General features: G+C 44.2%; 1 protein-coding gene across 1 annotated transcript in view; it reads right to left on the bottom strand.

Annotated features, from left to right (window-relative positions):
* The window catches only part of LOC149287625 (astrotactin-2-like), a 782,689-nt gene that overhangs the window by 466,949 nt on the left and 294,271 nt on the right, over positions 1–21,469 (bottom strand). Inside the window, exon 16 of the mRNA XM_089492656.1 lies at positions 9,446–9,550. Coding sequence (XP_089348782.1) covers positions 9,446–9,550 — 105 coding nt within the window. The remainder of the gene's footprint in view (positions 1–9,445; positions 9,551–21,469) is intronic.

Here is a 21,469-nt window from a genome sequence, read left to right on the forward strand (position 1 = left end):
CGGACTCACGGACGCGGAGAAGCAGACACGTAACGGACTCACGGACGCGGAGAAGCAGACCCAAAAAACGGACTCACGGACGCGGAGAAGCAGAAATGTAACGGACTAACAGATGTGGAGCCTGAGAAGCAGCCATGTAACGGACTCACGGACATGGAGCGACAACCATGACCTTAACACCCCCCCCCCCCATTGACTCTGGCCTGAATACCCACAGAGGCGCATTTAAAGGAAAACTCATCAGCCAGAATGAGGGAAACTATGCTGAAGCTCGTATGGGAAATAAGGGGCAGGGAGCTTCTTGAGGTACAGCCATAATACCTGTAAAGGAACCACATGCTAAACCCTAATCTGGAATTACAGGGACGGGTGAAAAACAGCAGCTTCTCTTAAAACCGGATTCCACACTAATAGGAGGATAGACATTGCTTGAGAAATAATGCCCCGGGGCACATCGCTTTGGTAGGGCCCAATGGCATCCGTGCAAATATGACGTAGCATGAATAGACTAAAATGGCAACCAGTGGTGGCAGGGCCTGCAGGAGAGGAAGGGGGCAGGCCTGCCGGTTCAAGCTGGGCTTCCAAAATTGGCTAATCTCTTGTGAATTAAGGAGACCGATGCCACCCACTAGTGAGGTGAGCATGTCCCTCATTGCGCCCGGTCCACAAAACTAGATTGTAGCGGGCTGGATCTATGAGGAGGAGACAGGGGACTAGCAAACGGTAGGTAGAAAAATTCCGCTATGCTGGCCGAGGCAGAGAAAGGAATGTATCACCTTGTTAATACAGCCATCGATTTAGCAACAGACTGAGCACGGAGGGAATGTGAGCCGGCAAAGTCTGACCCAGGAGCGTGTGAACAAGGAATAGAGGACCTTTCTTCTTGATCAGATAGGAATGACAAGTCTATGCAGCGAAACCTGGACGTATACCCCGGACCTAAATCTGAACTAACTGAATATCTAACCGAGCTCCGCGCTGGAGCGGGATGAAACGTAGAGGGAGGCCTAATTAACTAACAGTGAGGCACGAAAACTAGCTCGTGGGGCGTAACCTCCAAGCGAGGAGGGGAGATTGCCTCAGGGTGGGGCCAACTGCCTAGTTCAAGGAGGCCGTCTATCTAAGCGGGGACGTAACGAGGTCTAGAGAATATTGCCTCCTATCTGACTCACTAAACCTGACACTCTAAGGTTAGCAACCCCATGGAACATCTGTTTCTGCCAATTATTGGAAGAGGGGCCCGGTTGTAATGACAGGAACCGACCTGCCGGTAATCTAATTATAGGAATGGGAAAACAGACAGTGAGATAAAACAGAGTACCTCAATAATAACGTGAGCCGGACACTTATCCTAAATAACACGCAGCACAGTGAAAACATAAAAAACCTACACGGCCAAGCTGTAATCGTGTAAAGCAACGTGAAGAAAAATTGAGCGGGACGGCTGATACGTGGAACCGCCTCCCAGCAGAAGACAACCATGAATACCTGAATTAGCAACAAGAGGCAAATAGCAGTACCTAAGGTGGCAGTCCGCTCGGGAACTGCTTAAGCGGCGACTAGGTAGAGAAGACCTATAGCAGAAAGTACTGGAAGACCAAAAACAAACCACTTGACCTGGACACTTATCCTAAATAACACGCCGCACAGTGAAAACATAAAACAACCTACATGACTTATCACACGGCCAAGCTGTAATCGTGTACAGTAACGTGAAGAAAAATCCGAGCAGGACGGTTGCCACGTGGAACCGCCTCCCAGCAGAAGCGGTAGAGGCCAACAATGAGTATCTGAATTAGCAACGAAAGGAAATAACCGTACCTGACTAGACGACTAGTTAAGAAGACGTGTAACAGAAAGTACTTTAAGACAAAACGCAACAAAATATACATAAACAGACCACGTGACCTGGGCACTTGTCCTAAATAACAAGCACCAATAATGAATAAAAGAGGGGGGCCAGCGAGAGTTCGGGGGGGCCAGCCCTACTACCAGAAATACACAACAAATGTAACCTGCACATACAAGAACCAGCACAGAGAATACATAAGAACAAACCAGACTTATCCCATGGCCAAGCTGGATAATGTAGAGCAACGTGAAGAAAATTCGAGGAGGACCGCTTGCTACATGGAGCAGCCTGCCAGCAGAAGCGGCCGAGGGCAACAGACAGTTCCTCAATTAGCAATAACAGTGACAGAGGAAATAACAGAACATAAGGTGGCTGTCCCGTCTAACTGCTTTGGAGGCGACCAAAGCAGCAAATATATATATATATATATATATATATATATATATACATATACACACACACACAAATCATGTGACCAGCCTAAATAACTCGCACTAATAGTGAACAAAGGATTAATGAAAAAAAGTGGTTAACTGGCAACCCTTATCTGACTCTAGCAACAGAAATTCCTCAAGCAGGGCCAGCTGATACATGGAACAGTCTCCCAGCAGAAGCGGTAGGAGACCAACAGAGTAAACTAGTGAATGTAGCTTGTATGCTGATTGTTATCCACAAATTGTGTGTACATGAATTAATTTGAGTTAAGTATAATTTGAAAGTACTCGAACAACCAATGTAATTGACCAGCTGTAGCATACAACGAGTAACTCCAAGAATGATATAGCGAGCAACTGAAAATACGCTTCGATAAGGAAATGAACCTCCAAAAGTGCAGACATAGTAACATGAGCTGAACAGTATAAAAGCATGAAGGAAAGAGAGCGTGCGTAATGATGTGTAGTGCAGGACTAGAGGTATCAACAGGTATCAGTAGTAAAAGGGTTAACAGGCTTAGTAACGATTGAGTATGAGAAGTGCACCTGAGTGGCCATGCATACATATAAACAATCCAAATCAAGAGAAGTACCCAGCATAGCTCCACTGAACTGCTACCTTTAACACAGATGTTGTAATTAAGCACTGTTAGTAAAAGAAACATATAGAGATTACAAAGAAAGCGAAAACAGGCTTGGGAAGGTTTAGGATTGATTAACAGCACCTGTGCAGGGCCCTGCATACACAAAGCAGTCTGTAAACAACAACAAAACCCCACGTAGACCCCGTAAATGAGTAAATAAACGACCAAGCAAGCAACGAGAAAATAAGTATAACCAGAAGGGGGGTGCCCCTCTCGAATAACCCCGAAAAAACCTGATTTGCAGGAATCGTTTGGCTCCTGAAAGGCAGACATGCCACACTGCCAATACTAGCCAAAAACTGCAATGTTCCTTCCTGAAGTTCTGTGACATCACTTCCTGTATAGCATCAGCCAACGTTAGGAGCTGTAACGTAGCTGTGGAAGGGAGAGGCGTTGGTTAAATAACCATAGCCCCTCCCACAACTACAGGCTAATATACATCAGCCTTCACATCTATCCATACCCCCGACATTGAAGCATTCCAAAACAGTATCTTCCAATTCATCTGGGATGGCAAGAGGTCGAGGATAAATCGAAGCACTATATATTTACCCAAGGACAGAGGTGGCCTATCGGTTCCATGTCTATGCCTTTACTACCTCTCTGCTAGGCTTTCGCAATTGGAAGCCTGGTCTTTCCCGGATGGAATTTTGCCTTGGGTCGACCTAGAATGTAGCTGCATTTCCCAACGCCAGCTTCAACTATGCTTATGGACAGAACAAACCAAGCTACCTGCCACGATGGCGTCCTACACTTTGTGGCGGAAATCCAGATACAAGTTCGCTCTCAAGGGTCGGGTGTCCCGTTTGACAGAACAAATTCTGGGGATACAGCTTTAAAAGTACTCTGTAAAAAGAATAAAAACCACAAATGGTGCAATAACGTTTAAAAGGTTTAACACAGCCCCCACTAGTTGTGCCACACTCACAAGATTGTAGTAGGTACTGCGCCTTTACGATCGCCTGTATCTTAGGAATCCTGGAGGTTTGCTGGAACTTTTAAAACCATCTCAAAGTTTTAAAAACCGGTCATCTGCTGGATACAAACGAATGGCAGGCAGGGTATCTTCCAAAAGCTCTTTATTTACAATAGCCCATTAAAAATGCTTAATGCTTTAAGAAACTAAGTCCGACGCGTTTCGTCATATGCTGACTTCATCAGGGACTAGTTATAATGCATCAAGAAACATAAGCTAACAAAATACAAAACAGTAAAAAAAATAAAAAAAAATAAAAAAAGTAAACAGTACTTTTAAAGCTGTATCCCCAGAATGTGTTCTGTTTTTTCCACATATCTGTTATAAGGGGCTTTTTGAAGGAAGAGTCCTTGGGGAAGCTACCACATATGTGTTCCGATGAATGAATAGAAGGGTTAAAAAGCTAAGTACCCTGTTTTTATATTATCTTTCATTCTTGTAGAACACAGTTACAACTTTATTGTCCCATTTGACGCCAATATTGTTCAACCCTCTCTTTCCAGAGGGTATGGATGCCAGGAGATTTGGGTGGTGGATGAGGGAGGGCCTCGGATGGCTGGGGGCGATAGTTCACAGAGGGTACATACCCGCTTTCTCGGAATTACAGGATCGCAAGAACATCCCCTCATGTGAACGGTTCCGGTACCTCCAAATAAGACACTTCATTCAATCTCAGCTCCGGGTAGCAGCTGTCTCTCCCCTAACCCGCTTTGAAAATCGATTTCTGACCCGAAAGAGACTGAAGAACTCTATTTCCTTGCATTACACTCACCTTCTAGCCACTGCCTACAGCGCACCCCCATCGTATATAGCGCGCTGGCATGACGACCTCCAGGAAGTGTGGACAGATGATGCTTGGAATAAGGCGGGGACCAACACGAATCAAATCACTACCAACACGATCATAAAAGAACGCTCCTATAAAGTTATGGCACATTGGTACCTATCCCCTGTGCGCCTCTCTCGACTACATCCAGGATGTGACGCCACATGCTTCCGAGGCTGCGGTGAAGTTGGCACATATCTACACGCTTGGTGGTCTTGCCCGCTGGTTCGCCCTATATGGGAAGCATTTTTCCGCGATCTATCAAATTTATCTTGAAGCACAATTATTTTTCATTTGAAGACAATTTTTATTTACGGTTATGTGGGACGGCCATGGGGACCAGATTTGCGCCGAGTTATGCCAATTTGTATGTAGCAGATTGGGAAGAAGATAACATCTGGTCTAGCAACCCTTTCGGTGCAAATCTGGTCCTCTGGCGTCGATATACAGATGATATCATCATTTGGAAAGGATCTGAGAACGGCCTTAATCAGTTTATAACATATGTAAATCAGAACCAACATAATTTACAGTTCACTTCGTGTATAAATAAAAGAGAAATCAATTTCTTGGATCTAACACTGTATATATGTGAGGACGAAGTACATGCTAGAACATTTTTCAAACCAACAGACAGAAATGGATTCATTGATTACTCCAGTTGCCACCATCCAAACTGGTTAAGAAATATCCCAAAAAATCAGGCAGCACATATACGCAGAAATTGCACAGGGGAAAAAGATTTTTGTACTCAAAGTCAACTTTTATTAACTAAATTTGCTGAAAAAAATTATCCACAAGACTTTTTGAATAATAATAAAAAAAATCTAGAATAAATAAGAACTTTGATTTCTCTTTTGAACAAAATATAACAATAAGGCGTTCGCAAGCTATCAATAAATGATGGCCTATCCTGAAACAGGACAATGTTCTTAAAGACCATCTACCTAGTCAACCTAATATTATATATAGGAAAACTGAAAATGTAAAATCTATTTTAGCCCCAGCGCCTTACCAAAAATTAAGGAAAGCTTAGAACCCCATTTTTTATCCCAGAGGACTCCAGGGTTCCGTAGATGCGGCAAATGCAAACTTTGTAAAACCTGCCATTTACAAAAAAAGAAAACTACTAGTTTTAGATGCACTAATACAAAAAATGAATATAAAATCAAACATTTTATTCACTGCAATATCACTAATGTTATATATTTACTTGAATGCAAATGCGGGGCACAATATATTGGTCGTACCAGGGAGTTTAAGGTCAGAGGCCTTGAGCACCTGGGAGGAATACGAAATAAAAGCTAAAACCACAGTGTTCCTAGACATTGTAACAATTGTGCCACTTTCTATATATATATATATATATCTCTCTTTAAAAATAATTAATTCATGGGGAAAAAATATATCCTTTATATAAAGATAAATAGATCTTTTAGATAAAGATATATAGATATATAGATATTTTCCTGGCCTCCTTCTTTATTACCTCAATATGAAATCCCTATTTATATTAAAAATCACATCGGGTGAATTTATAAACATAGATACATTCTTAAGAGATTAATATATATTCTCTTGATTATATACATGATTCACATTTGAGAAAGGAAAGAGAATCATAAGATTAGAAAAAACGCACTTTATTATCAGTTATATACATAGTTCACATTTGAGAAATGAAAGAGAATCACAAGACTAGAGAAGAATAATGCACTTTATTATGAGAGAAAAAAATGCACTTTATTATTAGTCTATTTTCAGTTTTCATTCTTCTACTTCATTTATTTTTATTTAACAACATCAATTTGTTGCCCATCGATGATCCGTTCTGTCTGGCTTTTCTGTACGTCTTGATAACTGTTCTGGACAATATGCGATTTCTCATGTTGGGAACATTATGGAATTCGAGACACTCCACCTACCTGAAACATCTCCGTCCAACATCTCTCGAGCATATAGAATTGAAAGATGGGTGGGCGCCGCACGGAACGAGGTGATGCCGGGATGGCCCCGCACTGCGTCCTACGAGGTGACGTCAGGAATCCGGAAATAGTCGACGATCAGAAAAGTTTAAAATCACGGACACATACGGAATATATCTCTAATTTCTCCTGAGGAAGCCGAAGGCGAAGCGCATTTAGAGAGAGATAGATCTTCAAATGAATTTTATTACTTTTATGAGACTTCTTTGGACGTTGTGTGGACTCTGGAACATTTGGGCTTTATTGCACAGCCATCCAAAACTGTGCCTTGGAACACTGTAAGTGCAATTCGTTTGGCGTACTCTTGAACGCTGTGGGTATGGATATGTGGTCTTTAGGGGTCAGGGCAGGATTGGAAAGGGTGTTTGAGGTGAGGAGGGGGCTTGGTTTGTAGGGTACCAAGCATATTGCCTGTGGCGGAGGTGTACCTGGGAGGAGTTTGACAACGTCTGCTGAGAGTAGCAAGTTATGTTGCAACGGTTAGACGTTAGTTGGCACCCTCCCTTGCAAAAAGTGGAGGTTTATGGTGATTCTGCCCTGCCTGACCCACAGCCTTTCAGAAGGCTGGTGGTATTCGGTGGGGGCAGTGTTGCCAATGTTGGCTCAGGAAAGGAAACCCCTTTTGGGTCAGTTATGCAAATTTTTCAGAAGTTTTGGGTAGATGCGTGAAAATGTTTGGTTGTATCGAATATATGTTACAAGAATAAACTAGCTATACAAAGTATGCAAAATAAAGGTTATGTCGCAACATTTCTAAATAAATGCCTTTTCAAACTCCAATTCTGCTAGTGTCTGGTGTTATTATTTGTGGGACTAGTTCTCAAGGGACCTCCTGGGACATGAGCCGGGGAAGGGTCAAGAAAAACCTGTGTTCTAATCCTCACCATTAGAACCCTTTGATTTCTGCAGACCGAAAGATACCATATTTGATCGATTATAAGACGACCCCCAAAATTTGACTATTAATTTAGGAAAAAAGAAAAAGCCTGAATATAAGACTACCCTATAGGAAAAAAGTTTTACTAGTAAATATTAATTCACATGTAAACTATTTTGTAATGATCCTGTTGGTAAATGCAGGTAAGGAATCCAGTATGCAGGAAAGGTAGCAACAGGAACGGTTGGGACAGAGTCCAAAGAATAGTTGAGCAAGCCGGGTCAGGAATGGAGAAGGTAACGTAGTCAGGAGTAAGGCAATGGTTCAGCAACAGGAGGATCCTCAGACAAGCCGGGTCAGGAGTGGAGAAATCAGAGTAAACAGGAACAAGCCGAGTCAGCAACGAGAGGGTAATCAGACAAGCCGGGTCAGGAGTGGAGATATCAGAGTAGCCAGGAACAAACCAAATCAGGAGTAAACGCAATATGCAGCAGGGAAGAGCTCAGCTGGGAACAACAACCGAGCACTAAATGAGTGTCAGTGCTCAGGTTTTAAACTTGCCGCCTCTCCAAGCCCCGCCCCAGCTGATGACGTGGAGCTGTGCGTGCAGCGTGATCTCCACTGAGGCATAGAGAGAGGGAGGGGGCGTGGCATGTGTGCGTGCTCCTCCTCCCTATTCTGGAGGGGCGGCATGGGGAGCAGCAGACCCCGAGTGCCCGCCGGACGCGGGCACCGAAGATTGGGCACCGGGAAGGTAAATGGCGAGTACCCGCTATCCGCGGGTACTCGGGAGAATGGCTCCGCTGCGGTTCAGGACGAGAACGTCCCGGATCGTGACATATTTTTTCATATTTAATAAAAACTATGATTGCGAAAAATTATTTTTTTTGTTTTTATTTACTTTTATTTGCCAACCTGCCCACAGTTATGCACATCTGCCCCCAGGCTTGCCACCCACCCAGAAATGGCTTATACCCCCCCTATTTGCCACTCTGCCCCCCCAGATATACTGTATACCCACCTATATGCCACTCTAACCCCCCCCAGGCTTACCAATGCATCCCCAGACTTCCGCCGGGGCTTCTATGACTGAGCACCAGAGTTATTAACTCTTTGTTGTGGTGTGGTGTGAACTATTGTATCCCAGGATGTAATTCATGTGTTTAAAAGTTCCTTTCTTGTATAATCCCTCACTCAGCCTCGCTCCAGAAGTTTCCCCTACTGAGACCAGCATCCTGGGGGAGATATAGTCACCGACTTGACCCCGGTCTCAGCAACGCTCCTTTCTGGACGATACATCCTGGGGGAGAGGCTGCTCCAGGTATCCGTATCGTCACATCTGGTGGCAGCGGTGGGATGTACCTACTCTGCCTTGGTCAGCACTAATACCAATGGATTATGAACTGCTGACTGTTCCCACTCTTCGTGAACTAGTGACTGCCCGAGGAGGTGATCCTGGCCAGCATCCTGGGGGAGAGGCTGCTCCAGGTATCCGTATCGTCACAGTCAGACCTCTACCTGAGATTATAAGACGACCTTGATATAATAGAATTTTCTCTGAAAAAACCTTGTCTTATATTCAAGCAAATATTGTATTTCTAGAACCTTACATAGGTTGAAATGCTCTTTAGCTGTTCGGACAGACAGTTTGTAGAGGATGATGGGACTAAAGTAATAGCCAGGCAATATTTTAATAAACAAATCCACTGATCTAAGTATTATCTGCAGTTAATAGAATTGAACACCTAGCTAGTTAATCAAGTTATAAAAAAGAACATGCATATTAATAAGTACTATTAATATTAATAAGTACTAGTTCTCAGTAATGATAAGAATCAGGAGAGGACTAACCTGCCGACAATGTGATGGAGCTGAGTTTCACTTTGTACAAATTGCTTCGAACTCTCCACTGCTGTACCATGGGATACCCCATAGCTTCATTATATCTCACATTTCCTATAAAGAATTATAAAATGTCAGAAATCAAGAAACAAAAAATATAATTGATCTGTTACAGACAAATTCTTAAATTCGGGAAGGTACGCTTACCATCACTACAACCAACTACAAACATTAATTGAATGTAGTTTGATGGTAAACAAAGGTAGCTAGCACCCTTTCATAGATAAGCTTTTCTTTTTAACCTTTTTTGGTCCTTGGAAAAAGGGCTCACTTACAGCAGGTACACTTAAAGGTGACTTAAAGGTGCATCTGCTGGTACCTACTAGAACACAAAGTGAGAGTATATCTTCCATATGATGGCAGGGTGCCAAGTAGGACTACATTTTAGCTCCTTGTGGAAGAGACTGTCTCTCACTCAATATGGCAGATGGCTCCAGTGAGAAGATCTTGCATGCCTGGGGCTGGAGAATTGATGTTAGACATGAGCAACCAAGGTTTGGCAAGGTAATTTAATATCTGAGTGCTGGAGGTCAGCCATAATTCTTACTTATAAGAGGCTGGGACATTTTCAACATGTTTCCCAATATGTTTAACAGTAAATCCTGGAAAAGGTTCTCAAAATACCCATATACTGTTTTTTTTTCTCAACAGAATTTCATCTTTTTTTACTGTTAAAATATTTGAGCTGAATTTTGCATCATGGGACAAAATATGAAGTGAATGAGTAGATTTAAGTATTTTTTTTAACATACTGAAAATCATCTTTTTTTTTTATTTTTTTTAAAAAGGTATAAGTAATATATTGCATGGTCAAATAAGTATAAAATGACAAAATAAATAAATAAAAATATTTTTCTTGATATTTAAAATTCCAGCAAACAGCCTTCACATGCACTTGCAAACCTAGGTCTAATGAAATGAGTGAAAATACCAGACTTGGAGAGCCAAGGGACGGGGGGGGGGCGGGGGGGATGTACTACATGTAGACAGTTGGAACACCACAGAAACACTTCTGGTGGGCAACAGTATACAACAGACATGTATATAACAGTAAAGACAGTAAAGAATTTGGCCCATCTAGTATCCCCATATTTCCTCATCTAAAGACTACGCTTTTAATCAGTCCTTGGTCTTGTCTTAGATTTTCGATAAAGTTAAACTTCCTTACATTACATCCAAACTTTTGACCTCTAGTTTTAGCAAGCATAAGGATCCGAGCTACTTTCACGAGGACCAAATTGTGATGGCTTAACGACTGGGTCAGAGCATCTCCAAAACTGCAGCTCTTTTGGGGTGTTCCCGGGCTGCAGTGGTCAGTATCAAAAGTGGTCCAAGGAAGGAAAAGGGATGAACGGATGACAGGGTCATGGACGGCAAAGGCCCATTGATGTACACGAGACACCAAGGCTGGCCCATGTGGTAAAATCCAAGGACGAGCTACTGTAGCTCAAATTGCTGAAAAAGTTAATACTGGTTTTGATAGAAAGGTATCAGAACACACAGAAACATTGCAGTTTGTAGCATGTGAGGCTGCATAACCGCAGACCAGTCAGGATGCCCATGCTGACCCCTGTCCACTGCTGAAAGCGGCTACAATGAGCGGGTGAGCTTGAGAATTGGACCACTGAGGAATGGTAGAAGGTGGCCTGGCATGACACCAGGATGCACTATGGGAAGAAGGCAAGCGGGCAGAGGAACTGTGATGTCTAGATGCCTAGACGAGTTAGGACTGTTTTGGCCGCCAAATGGGGACCTACACAATATTAGGCAGGCGGTCATAATGTAATGGCTGATCGGTGTGTGTATGTGTATGTGTATATATATATATATATATATATATATATATATATATATATATATATATACACACACATACATACACATATATATGTATAATACATATATATATATATATATATATATATATATATATATATATATATATATATATATATATATATATATAAAATCAATGTAGTAAGGAGTACAGTTGGCATGTACGGCATTTCCAAATACTAACCTGGAAATTAATCAGGGACATTACCATAGCATTACATCCCAGTATATCACTAGTTAATATAATACATTAAATATTACGATAAGATTGGCTCTATACTAAAGTAGTTAAAAATAAGTAAGTTGAAGCCAGCAACATCAACTTACGGACACAAATTAACTACAAATGCTATTACAAGATGCTGACGCCACCATCTAAGGTGCTTGACAGGCCAAGCTTGTGGTCCTGAGATATTATATGACAGCATCGCAGACAGAGGCGGGTCCAGAGCCTGACATGGGGAGAAGCAATCACTCTAAAAGCCACACCCAAACACTCACACTACCACACACACCCCCACATCCAATAACACACACACTTACATACCCAAACACACTAACATACCCACACTTTCATAACATACCCAGACAAGGTGGCAGATAAGGCAAGAATAAGCAATTTTTACATAGATGGTGTCACAGAAGCATCCGAGCCCTGGGCTTCTTGGGGGGCCTAGGGGCCAGCTTCCTCCCTACAGACTAAAGGCCATGGCTTTGGAAGGGGTTCTTTTTGAGGGGGGGGGGTACAAGGGGTCCGTTGGGACTACTTCTTTCCCCTGGTACTAAGAGACTCTAAAGACTGTGGAGCTCAGACACAGATTTGGGGTACCTGAATGTTGGGATGGGGTTTTATATGTGTTTTACTCCCCATTGGGTCAGAACTTATAGGACAGACAGCACCAACTGATATCCAGCCATGTTTAGCTGGTTTCAGCCAGAAGTCATGGAACTGCCTGTGTTTACGATCTTCCCCATGGACTACAATAGCAACCTCCTAGGCTGAGGTGGGGCAGAGTGCAAATATTGAGCAGTGTGCAAAGGAGGGCCTGAGAACTACATGTGTTTTGTTTTGCTATTGTATGTAAATTAACCCTTGTACTGTTTAAATACTAGTGTGTTTCCAATTAAACTGAGGTCCTGATTTTTACCCTCAAGTCTTGGAAGATGTTTCTTGAGGGGAAGGTAGATAAAATGTCAGAGTAGAGGAGTAGAGGAGGAAGCGCACATACCCATTTGGGGTACAGAGATCCATTACAGTGGTGGCTAGTGGTGGAGATGCTTTCAGATCCTGAGCAGGACTTCAAAGATGCCTTAATAGCAGTCAGTGAAGGATCATAGCCAGACATTATGGAAGATGTGCAGGAAAATTTCCCCAGCAGAATGTGGAAAAGGCTGGCTGTCAGGCTGGTGGAAGCGAGGTGAGGAACCCAGTACGCAGGCTACCTTCCAGGAGATGAGGGAAGCTTTAGATGATAAAGCAAATCATAGACGGTCCAAAGGTCAGGGTTGGAGAGATCAGCGAAGTCCGAAAGACGAGCCAAAATTCAGGGTTGGAGAGATCAGGACACATGAAGTACAAAGCCAAGGGTCAAACCAGAAATCACAAAATCAGGAGCGCAAACTAAATAGCTCTGTCAGGGAAAATAACTGAGCACTGAATGAAACTCAGTGCCAGTTTTTAAATCCTCCACTAGATGTCGCCCCTCCTCCTTGCGTGGTGCCGTTGACAGGCATTCCCCAGGCTACGTCGTGCAGGAAACTAGAAGAGGCAGGAGCAGGGGCGCGCGCGCGCCTAACACAGTCAGAAGGAGCCGTATTAATGGACCGATGGAGGTGATTATTGTAGGCGAATTCCGCCAAAGGTAAGTAGCTATCCCAGTCATCCTGTAGATATGTAGTGAAGCAGCGTAGGTATTGTTCAAGTGTCTGATTCGTCCTTTCTGTCTGCCCATTACTCTGTGGGTGAAAGGCCGTGGAGAGTGATCGTTGAACATGCAATTGTGTACAGAAAGCCCTCCAAAACCGGGAGGTGAATTGGGAGCCACGGTCCGAGATTATGTTAACTGGGAGTCCGTGTAGGCGAAATATCTCTCGTATAAACAGGGAAGCAGTTTCGGGAGCGGAAGGAAGGTGGTTGATAGGAATAAAATGCGCCATCTTGGTAAAGCGGTCAACCACTACCATTATAGTAGATTGATTATGAGATGGAGGTAAGTCCGTAATAAAATCCATCGTAATGTCAGTCCAGGGTTTAGCAGGTACCGGAAGGGGTTGCAGTAGCCCAGCTGGTCTGCTATGAGTAGTCTTGGAGCGAGCACAGGTGACACATGAAGACACAAAAGTTGTCACATCATTCTTCATCTCCGGCCACCAGAAAGAACGTTGTGCTTGGTTCAAGTGCTTGGTTGACCCCTCCATGACCCGCAGCTGGTGTATCATGGAAGGATTGGAGAGTCTGAAGGCGATCCTCTGGTGGAACGAAAATCAAGTCGTTATGGTAATAATAACCGTTACGATAGCATAACCTGGGGATGTCAGGGGGGCAAGTCTCTTTAGAATGTCTCTGCACTGAGTCCCATACTGAGATGGTCCCCGCCAGGAAGTGAGAAGGTGAGAGGATCGTATCCTGGTCAGATGAGTTTGACGAGGTTGCTTCATACATGCGGGACAGAGCATCAGCTTTGGAGTTACGGGAGCCAGGACGGTAAGTGATGTGTAACGGGAATCTGGTAAAAAATAGCGACCAACGTGCCAAGCGGGGTTGTAGTCGTCTAGCAGTACGTAAATATTCAAGGTTTTTATGGTCGGTCAGAACGGTGGTAGGATGTAAGGTGGCCTCCAGGAGGTGTCGCCATTCTTCAAGGGCTAATTTTATGGCTAATAGCTCTCGTTCACCTATGCAGTAGTTTCTCTCCGCAGCAGTGAGGGTTCTGGAGAAGAAGGCCACAGGGTGGAGTTGATTATCAGAATCCTGTCTCTGTGAGAGGATCGCGCCTACCGCCGTATCCGATGCGTCAACCTCAAGAGTATATGGTTTTTGGGGAACCGGAAGTTGGAGGATGGGAGCGGAAGCAAATTTGTTTTTGAGATAATTAAATGCCTTCTGGGCTGCCTCAGTCCACATGAATCTTTGTTTCTTGGAGGTGAGGTTAGTAATGGGTTGAATTATTTTGGAGAAATCACGTATGAATTTACGGTAAAAATTAGCAAAACCGACGAATCGCTGTACTGCTTTACGATCTACAGGTGTGGGCCAGTTGAGGATAGCTGTCACTTTCCTAGGATCCATTTCAATGCTGGTTGGGGATAGGATATATCCTAGAAATTCTACTCTTTGTACTTTGAATAAACATTTTTCAAGCTTGACGTACAGATTGTTGTTTCTTAGACGTTCTAGCACTTGACATACATGCACGCGATGGTCTTCCAGGGTTGAGGAAAAAATTAGAATATCATCCAGGTATACGATGACGAAGTGGTCTAAGATATCATGAAACACCTCATTAACAAAATGCTGAAAAGTGGCTGGAGCATTACATAAGCCAAATGGCATGACGAGGTATTCAAAATGTCCATACCGACATCGAAAAGCTGTTTTCCACTCATGGCCACTACGAATCCAAACCAGATTCTAAGCGCCACGTAGGTCAAGTTTGGTAAATATCTTGGCGGATCGAGCATGTTCAAGTAACTCAGGGATAAGTGGTAACGGGTAACGGTTCTTTATTGTAATATTATTCAGTTCACGGTAATCAATACAAGGCCTTAGCCCCCCATTTTTTTTATGCACAAAGAAAATACCGGCCCCAGCAGGAGAAGTTGAAGGCCGAATGAATCCTTTCGTCAGATTCTCTTCGATATAATGTTTGAGGGTGGCGAGTTCGGGTTCGGAGAGCGGATAAATGCGACCAAAGGGAATGGCGGCACCAGGTAGGAGGTCAATAGGACAATCATAAGGTCTGGAAGGGGGTAATTTGTCGGCACTCTTCTTTTCGAAAACGTCTCTGAATTGACGGTAAGGAGGAGGAATCTCCTGCGGCGAGACAATCTGAGCGAGACAGAGGGATTCAAGCTTGAGGCAGTTTATAGTACAGAAAGAAGACGAAAATTGAAGCACTCCCGTCTCCCAGTTGATGAGAGGATTATGTTTTCTGAGCCATGGTAGGCCTAGGATGAGAGGTGATACCAGAGAAGGAACAACATGAAACCGGATGGTTTCAATATGGCCCTCTCCTATTTTGAGAGTTAGTGGAACGGTCTCCCTTGTAATAGGACCTGTCTTAAGGGGGCTTCCGTCCACCAGTTGAATAGCCACCGGGTTCTTTTTAAGACATGAGGGGATCCTCAGGGCGTGCAGAGTGTCAAAATCGATGAAATTTCCGCTTGCTCCGGAGTCTACCATGGCTGAAAGGTGTGCGGAATCTTTAGTCCACTGTAATGAGACAGAAACAGATAGGTGAGGAGATAAGCAGGGGCGTCTTCCAGGACGTGTATATAGTAGAGGAGTAGGATGGCCTGCCTTGCCAAAGTACATGCATAGATTTAAAGTTCTACGACGCTGTCTCTCTTCAGTTGAGAGAGGGCCTCGTACAATACCTATTTGCATAGGTTCTTCATTGGGAGACGGAGCTGGGGATCTTTGAGGTTCACTTGCTGGAGTCGACCTTTTTTCAGAGTACGTAGGGTGGTTGCTGCAGAGGAGACCCTGTAGGGATCTTCGTAGAGAGAGTCTAATGCCTCCCGAAAGGATCTCCAAGAGTCTAATACGCTGTTATTGCTATGCAATAAATGGTGTGCCCAGAGTTGGGGTTCTCCCGAGAGCAAGGAGATAACTGTGTGTACTTTCACATAGTCCGTAGCATAGGTACGAGGTCGCAGGCGAAACAGGATCTCGCAGGAGGTTACAAACGTACGATACGGGCTCCGATCTCCAGCGAAACGTTCAGGTAAAGGAACTTGAGGTTCTAAAGCTGGAGCACCTTCCATAACAGGTGGGACGACAGCAGGTGTAACAGTAGGAGCTTGGTCAGTAGAAGGATTAAGTTGCATTTGCAGGTGGTGTACCTGTTGCCTCAGATGATGTTGTTCAGCCTGGATCTCTTGCAGTGTGTGTTGAACATTAGATAACTGCTGGGTAAGGGCAGCAGTCATGTCGGTTGAACCTGCGGGTTCCATATTTAGGCTCAGTTATTATGTCAGGCTGGTGGAAGCGAGGTAAGGAACCCAGTACGCAGGCTACCTTCCAGGAGATTAGGGAAGGTTTAGATGATAAGGCAACTCAGAGACGGTCCAAAGGTCAGGGTTGGAGAGATCAGCGAAGTCCGAAAGACGAGCCAAAATTCAGGGTTGGAGAGATCAGGACACACGAAGTACAAAGCCAAGGGTCAAACCAGAAATCACAAAATCAGGAGCGCAAACTAAATAGCTCTGTCAGGGAAAATAACTGAGCACTGAATGAAACTCAGTGCCAGTTTTTAAATCCTCCACTAGATGTCGCCCCTCCTCCTTGCGTGGTGCCGTTGACGTGCATTCCCCAGGCTACGTCGTGCAGGAAACTAGAAGAGGCAGGAGCAGGGGCGCGCGCGCGCCTAACACAGTCAGAAGGAGCTGGTTCCGGGAAGATGGAGGATGCGGCGTGGGAGACAGTACCTGCTATCAGCGGGTACTCAGGTGAGTTGCTGCGGCGAGGGTTCTCTCGCCGTGGACCCTGACACTGGCAAAATATGGAGCCAACACATCCGAAGTAGCAGCCTGGGTAACAAGGGCCAAGGTGGAGAAACAGATCACCGGGTATCAGAATAGTCAGATGCTGAGACGCTGGGATTGGACACCTCCGAATGGGGAGCTCTGATATAAGTCTTCAAGCAGCAAGTGAAAGTCGCCCTCACTGTATTAGGAGGGCCGGATCCAGATGAGATGTGGCTGGAATGGAGAGCCCTGATTCCGCTAAAGATGTGGGAAGATGTTGGTACGGCTGCCGAGGCAAAGTCCTGCTAACCCCAGAACTGGACTTCGAGGACCAGGTAAACTTGTGACTCTGCATACTGGGAGGACCACCCACAGATGAAGAGATAGCTGAAATGAAATGTCGCGCTCGAGGATCAGTACCGAGCATTATATTGGTGTGCAGATTGGCGATAGTCTAGGAAGGAAATGCACCATTCCTTGGAAGGCGAGGACTTTGGTGGCCCCGACTTATTATGGGCGGAGTTTAAAGAGACAAGTGACTGACAGTCCGGAGGGTTATTGCTTCTGGATCATTCGAGATGGGCATCAGGCGATGTTGCAGCCATCAGAAGAACTTGCACTGGAACCTGATATGATATGGATGGTCTACTAGGAATGGTACCTCAAGGTGGATTACCTAGAACAACAGACCTATTTGGAAACGGTCCGTTACTTGTCTCCAAGCCTGCCAATCTAATGAACTTAACAACCAAAGATGTTGGCCTGGGAGATGTGGATGGGACTCTGGGCTCCACATCTGCATCACATGCATGCTGGGCAGTTGGCCCAGATCTCCAGCTCCTGGCATGGGGACTCCAGGTACTCTGCCGTCTTCCCAGCAGGAGAAGGAGTGTCAGGGAGATGTGTTTACCATCTTCCCCACAGACCACAATAGCAACTACCTACTTGGCTTGGGTGGGGCAGAGTACAGTGTGTAAAGGAAGGCAGAATGAGAACTATGTGTGTTTTGCTGTGACTATTATTATGTAAATGACCCCCTTGTATTGTTTAAATACCTGTGTGTTTCCAATTAAACCGAGTTACTGATTTTTACCCTCAAGCATCTAATCTTGGCTGATGTTTCTTGAGGGGAAGGCTTTAGCAGCTGATATTCTGACATCAGCTGATAACACATGTGAGGTTCAGTGGTCAGAATAGTGGAGGAAATACCCATTCCGGGTACCGAGATCCGTTACAGATGGCAATATTTTTAAAACCTACTATGATTAAACAGAAGCTATACACAGTAGGGTACAGAACAATTATTTTTTATGCAGAGGCAGTTGAGCCAGTTACACAGGGTACATCACACCCCAGCAGAGGAAATTATTGCTCTACCCCTACTTAGTACAGCTTCTTCACTTCTCAGTCCTCTGCTCTCTGCATCAGCTCCCTGGCTCATACACTCTAACACTATATGCAAACACACACTCAGCCTAACACACTGTTTGTGGACACGCCACCCAGTCTAATACTGTATACCAATACTGCACACTGACACCCTCTAACACCAAACCCAGTTTAAAACTGTTCACTAACACACCCCAAAAACATACACACACCTGAAAACTGTACACTGACATGCACACACAAAAATATTATCACACGCACTGTCTAGCATTGTATTCTAACACACATACATTCATTTTCATCCTGTACGCTGACACCCACAGTCACACACACTAATTTTAATCAATATTCATGAGTATTGCTTTTTACTTGACAAAAGGGAGATTTATACTCCCAAAGCTCATCCTTAAAATGGAATGTTAGTCCAAAAAAAGGTATTATTTTAAATTGCAATACCCATTTACTTTTTTAAATTTACACTACTAGACTAACATGGCCACATATATATATATATATATATATATATATTTATATAAATATATTTAGATTAAGAAGGATGGCTGCAAAATGTTTGGCGGTTTCTAAGATAGAACCCATGTGCTGATGCTGCTACGGTCTCTTCTCTTTCTCATTATCTCCCCCGTCTCTCTTTCTCTTTCCTTTATCTCTCATTATGATCTCTCTCTCTCCCCATTTTCTTATTATCTTTAACCCCCCCAAGACTGTGCCTCTTGTCCTTTCCATCACTGTGCTAGATCTCTTTACCACTACATGTAGTTCAGGTATAGATCAAATAATCACCACATGGAATCACACCATTGCATGTATAGAGCAACTGAAAAATCACAAGCAAACGTAGCACTGAAGGTATAGATCAAATAAATAATTTATAGAAACTCCAAACTGCAGGCATAGATCACAGGTTGCACACCCCAGAGGCCAGTCCTGGCACCCAGATTTCACTCATACGCCTCATCAGTGTAACGTTCACCCTTCGCTGTATGGACTTGTTTAAACTTGGTGCTACTCATTTTACGTTTCCAGCCACTAGTGGCCGCCCTTGCCACTCAGAACCACCAAGTCGAGTGCCCTGCAAGTGGGCAACCTGCCGTGTTCCTGAGTTGCGGCCAGCGCCCCACTAAGTGGACTCCCAAGTCGAGTGCCCTGCAAGTGGGCAACATGCCGTGTGCCCTGCATGTGGGCAACCTGCCGTGTTCCTGAGTTGCGGTTCGTGACAATCAGTCATGTTTTCCAGGGAATGCATAATGTTTCCATAATACAGACCAGCCCTTGCATGAATCTATACATCCAACATACTGCAGGGCAGCATTTTACCTATGCTGGTTAGTAATAAGAAAAACAATATACAAGTCCAGGAAAACATAGCCAATGTGGTCACCTAACTTGCCTGGCTCCCAGATTGCACTCAGAGCACTTGTCCACCACCCAGAGTGCACACATAGGAATGACCCGGTACATACATACATATATACATACATACATGCTCACAAAAACACACAATTTTCCTCCTCCCCTTACCATCTCCCTCCTTCTTTACTCCCCCCACTTTGCTCAGCAGCAGTATGCAGATCTTCTTGGCTGGCTGCACACAGCCTCACGTTTAAACATAAGGTTGAGTAATTCGTGGTCATGTGACCCCTCGGATACACATGAGGCTGCTCCTGCCTACTCAACCAGCACATAGCCCCGAAAAGAGACTTTGGGGCTAAAGTATGCCCCGCAGTCATACTTTAGTTTAGTCACTGCCAGGCCTCTGTTGCTTGCGTGACCATTTGTAATGCTAAGCGCCCAGCCCAAAAAATTTTTGCTGCTTGGGTCCAAGCATGAAATGCTGCCCCCCACAAATACCAAAACCACACTCACTCATACTCTCTCACGCTCTCACTCACGTAACATCTTACTACCTTCCTGCCGACTGCTTCAGCGTCCCTGTCTACTTTCTCATAGCTTTGCTTCTCTTGACTCTTCTTGCCCTTCTGTCTTCTTTCTTCTGTCTTCTTCCTTCCTCCTCATACACTCACATATATTTCAGACATGAAAACACATACTTACATACACAGGTACACACTTTAGCATACCCAAACAAAGACATGTTCACACACTAAAGTGCCAAAAGACACACATTCACGGTCGTCTGTGAGCCGGGGAACAGATCGGTCCCTATTGGCAGGAAACAAACACGCAAAAATCCAGGTGAAGTAATAACAGGAAGATCCAAAAGGCAAAGTCAGGTCACAAAGCAAGGGTCGAGGCAGGCTGCAAGAATCACTGGTTGAAGTCACTGAAGAAGGTCTGGTACATAGGTAGTCATGATAGCATACAACGCTTGGGTATAGGTAAAGCCCAGCTGATACCTGAGCAAAGGTTACTGGGCGATCAGGGCATTTATACATTTAAATTTGTCGCCAAAATGATGTCATCGGAGGAAATGCGTTGCTATAGCAATGCCTGCATACATCTCCATGGCAACCTCTGTACGTGTTGCCACAGAGACCCTGCTCGCTTCTGTGTCAAACCCAAACACACACTAACATACCCAATCATTCACACTAATCTACCCACACAAAAAACACATGTTCATGCACTAACATAACCGAACACAAACACTTTAACTAAAATATCCAAACACAAACACTGACATACCCTAAGACACATGTTTACCCAGTGACACCCACAAACAAACACGTTCACAGACTAACATACCCAAGACACAGACTTACTCACCCAAAACCACATGTTCCACATGCAATTCCCACATGTGATAAAAGACCCAGACACCCAAGCAAATACATACATACCCAAAGACACATGTTCACACATACTAATATACCCACACACATACTAATATATTGAAGGACACAGAGACAGACACACAAATATGCTCAGACATTAACATACACTTTCAGACCCACAAACATACATACTCTTAGTCATAGACACAAGTCATACTAAGGCAATATTTCTGTAAACGCTTGTGGCAATAAATGCACACACTGCTTGGATTCCAAGACTGCATTTATTGCCACCAGCATTTACAGG

Source organism: Sceloporus occidentalis, unplaced genomic scaffold (assembly GCF_023333645.1).
Source record: "Sceloporus occidentalis isolate IW3139 unplaced genomic scaffold, rSceOcc1.0.p SCAF_58, whole genome shotgun sequence".
NCBI classification, from domain to species: domain Eukaryota; kingdom Metazoa; phylum Chordata; class Lepidosauria; order Squamata; family Phrynosomatidae; genus Sceloporus; species Sceloporus occidentalis.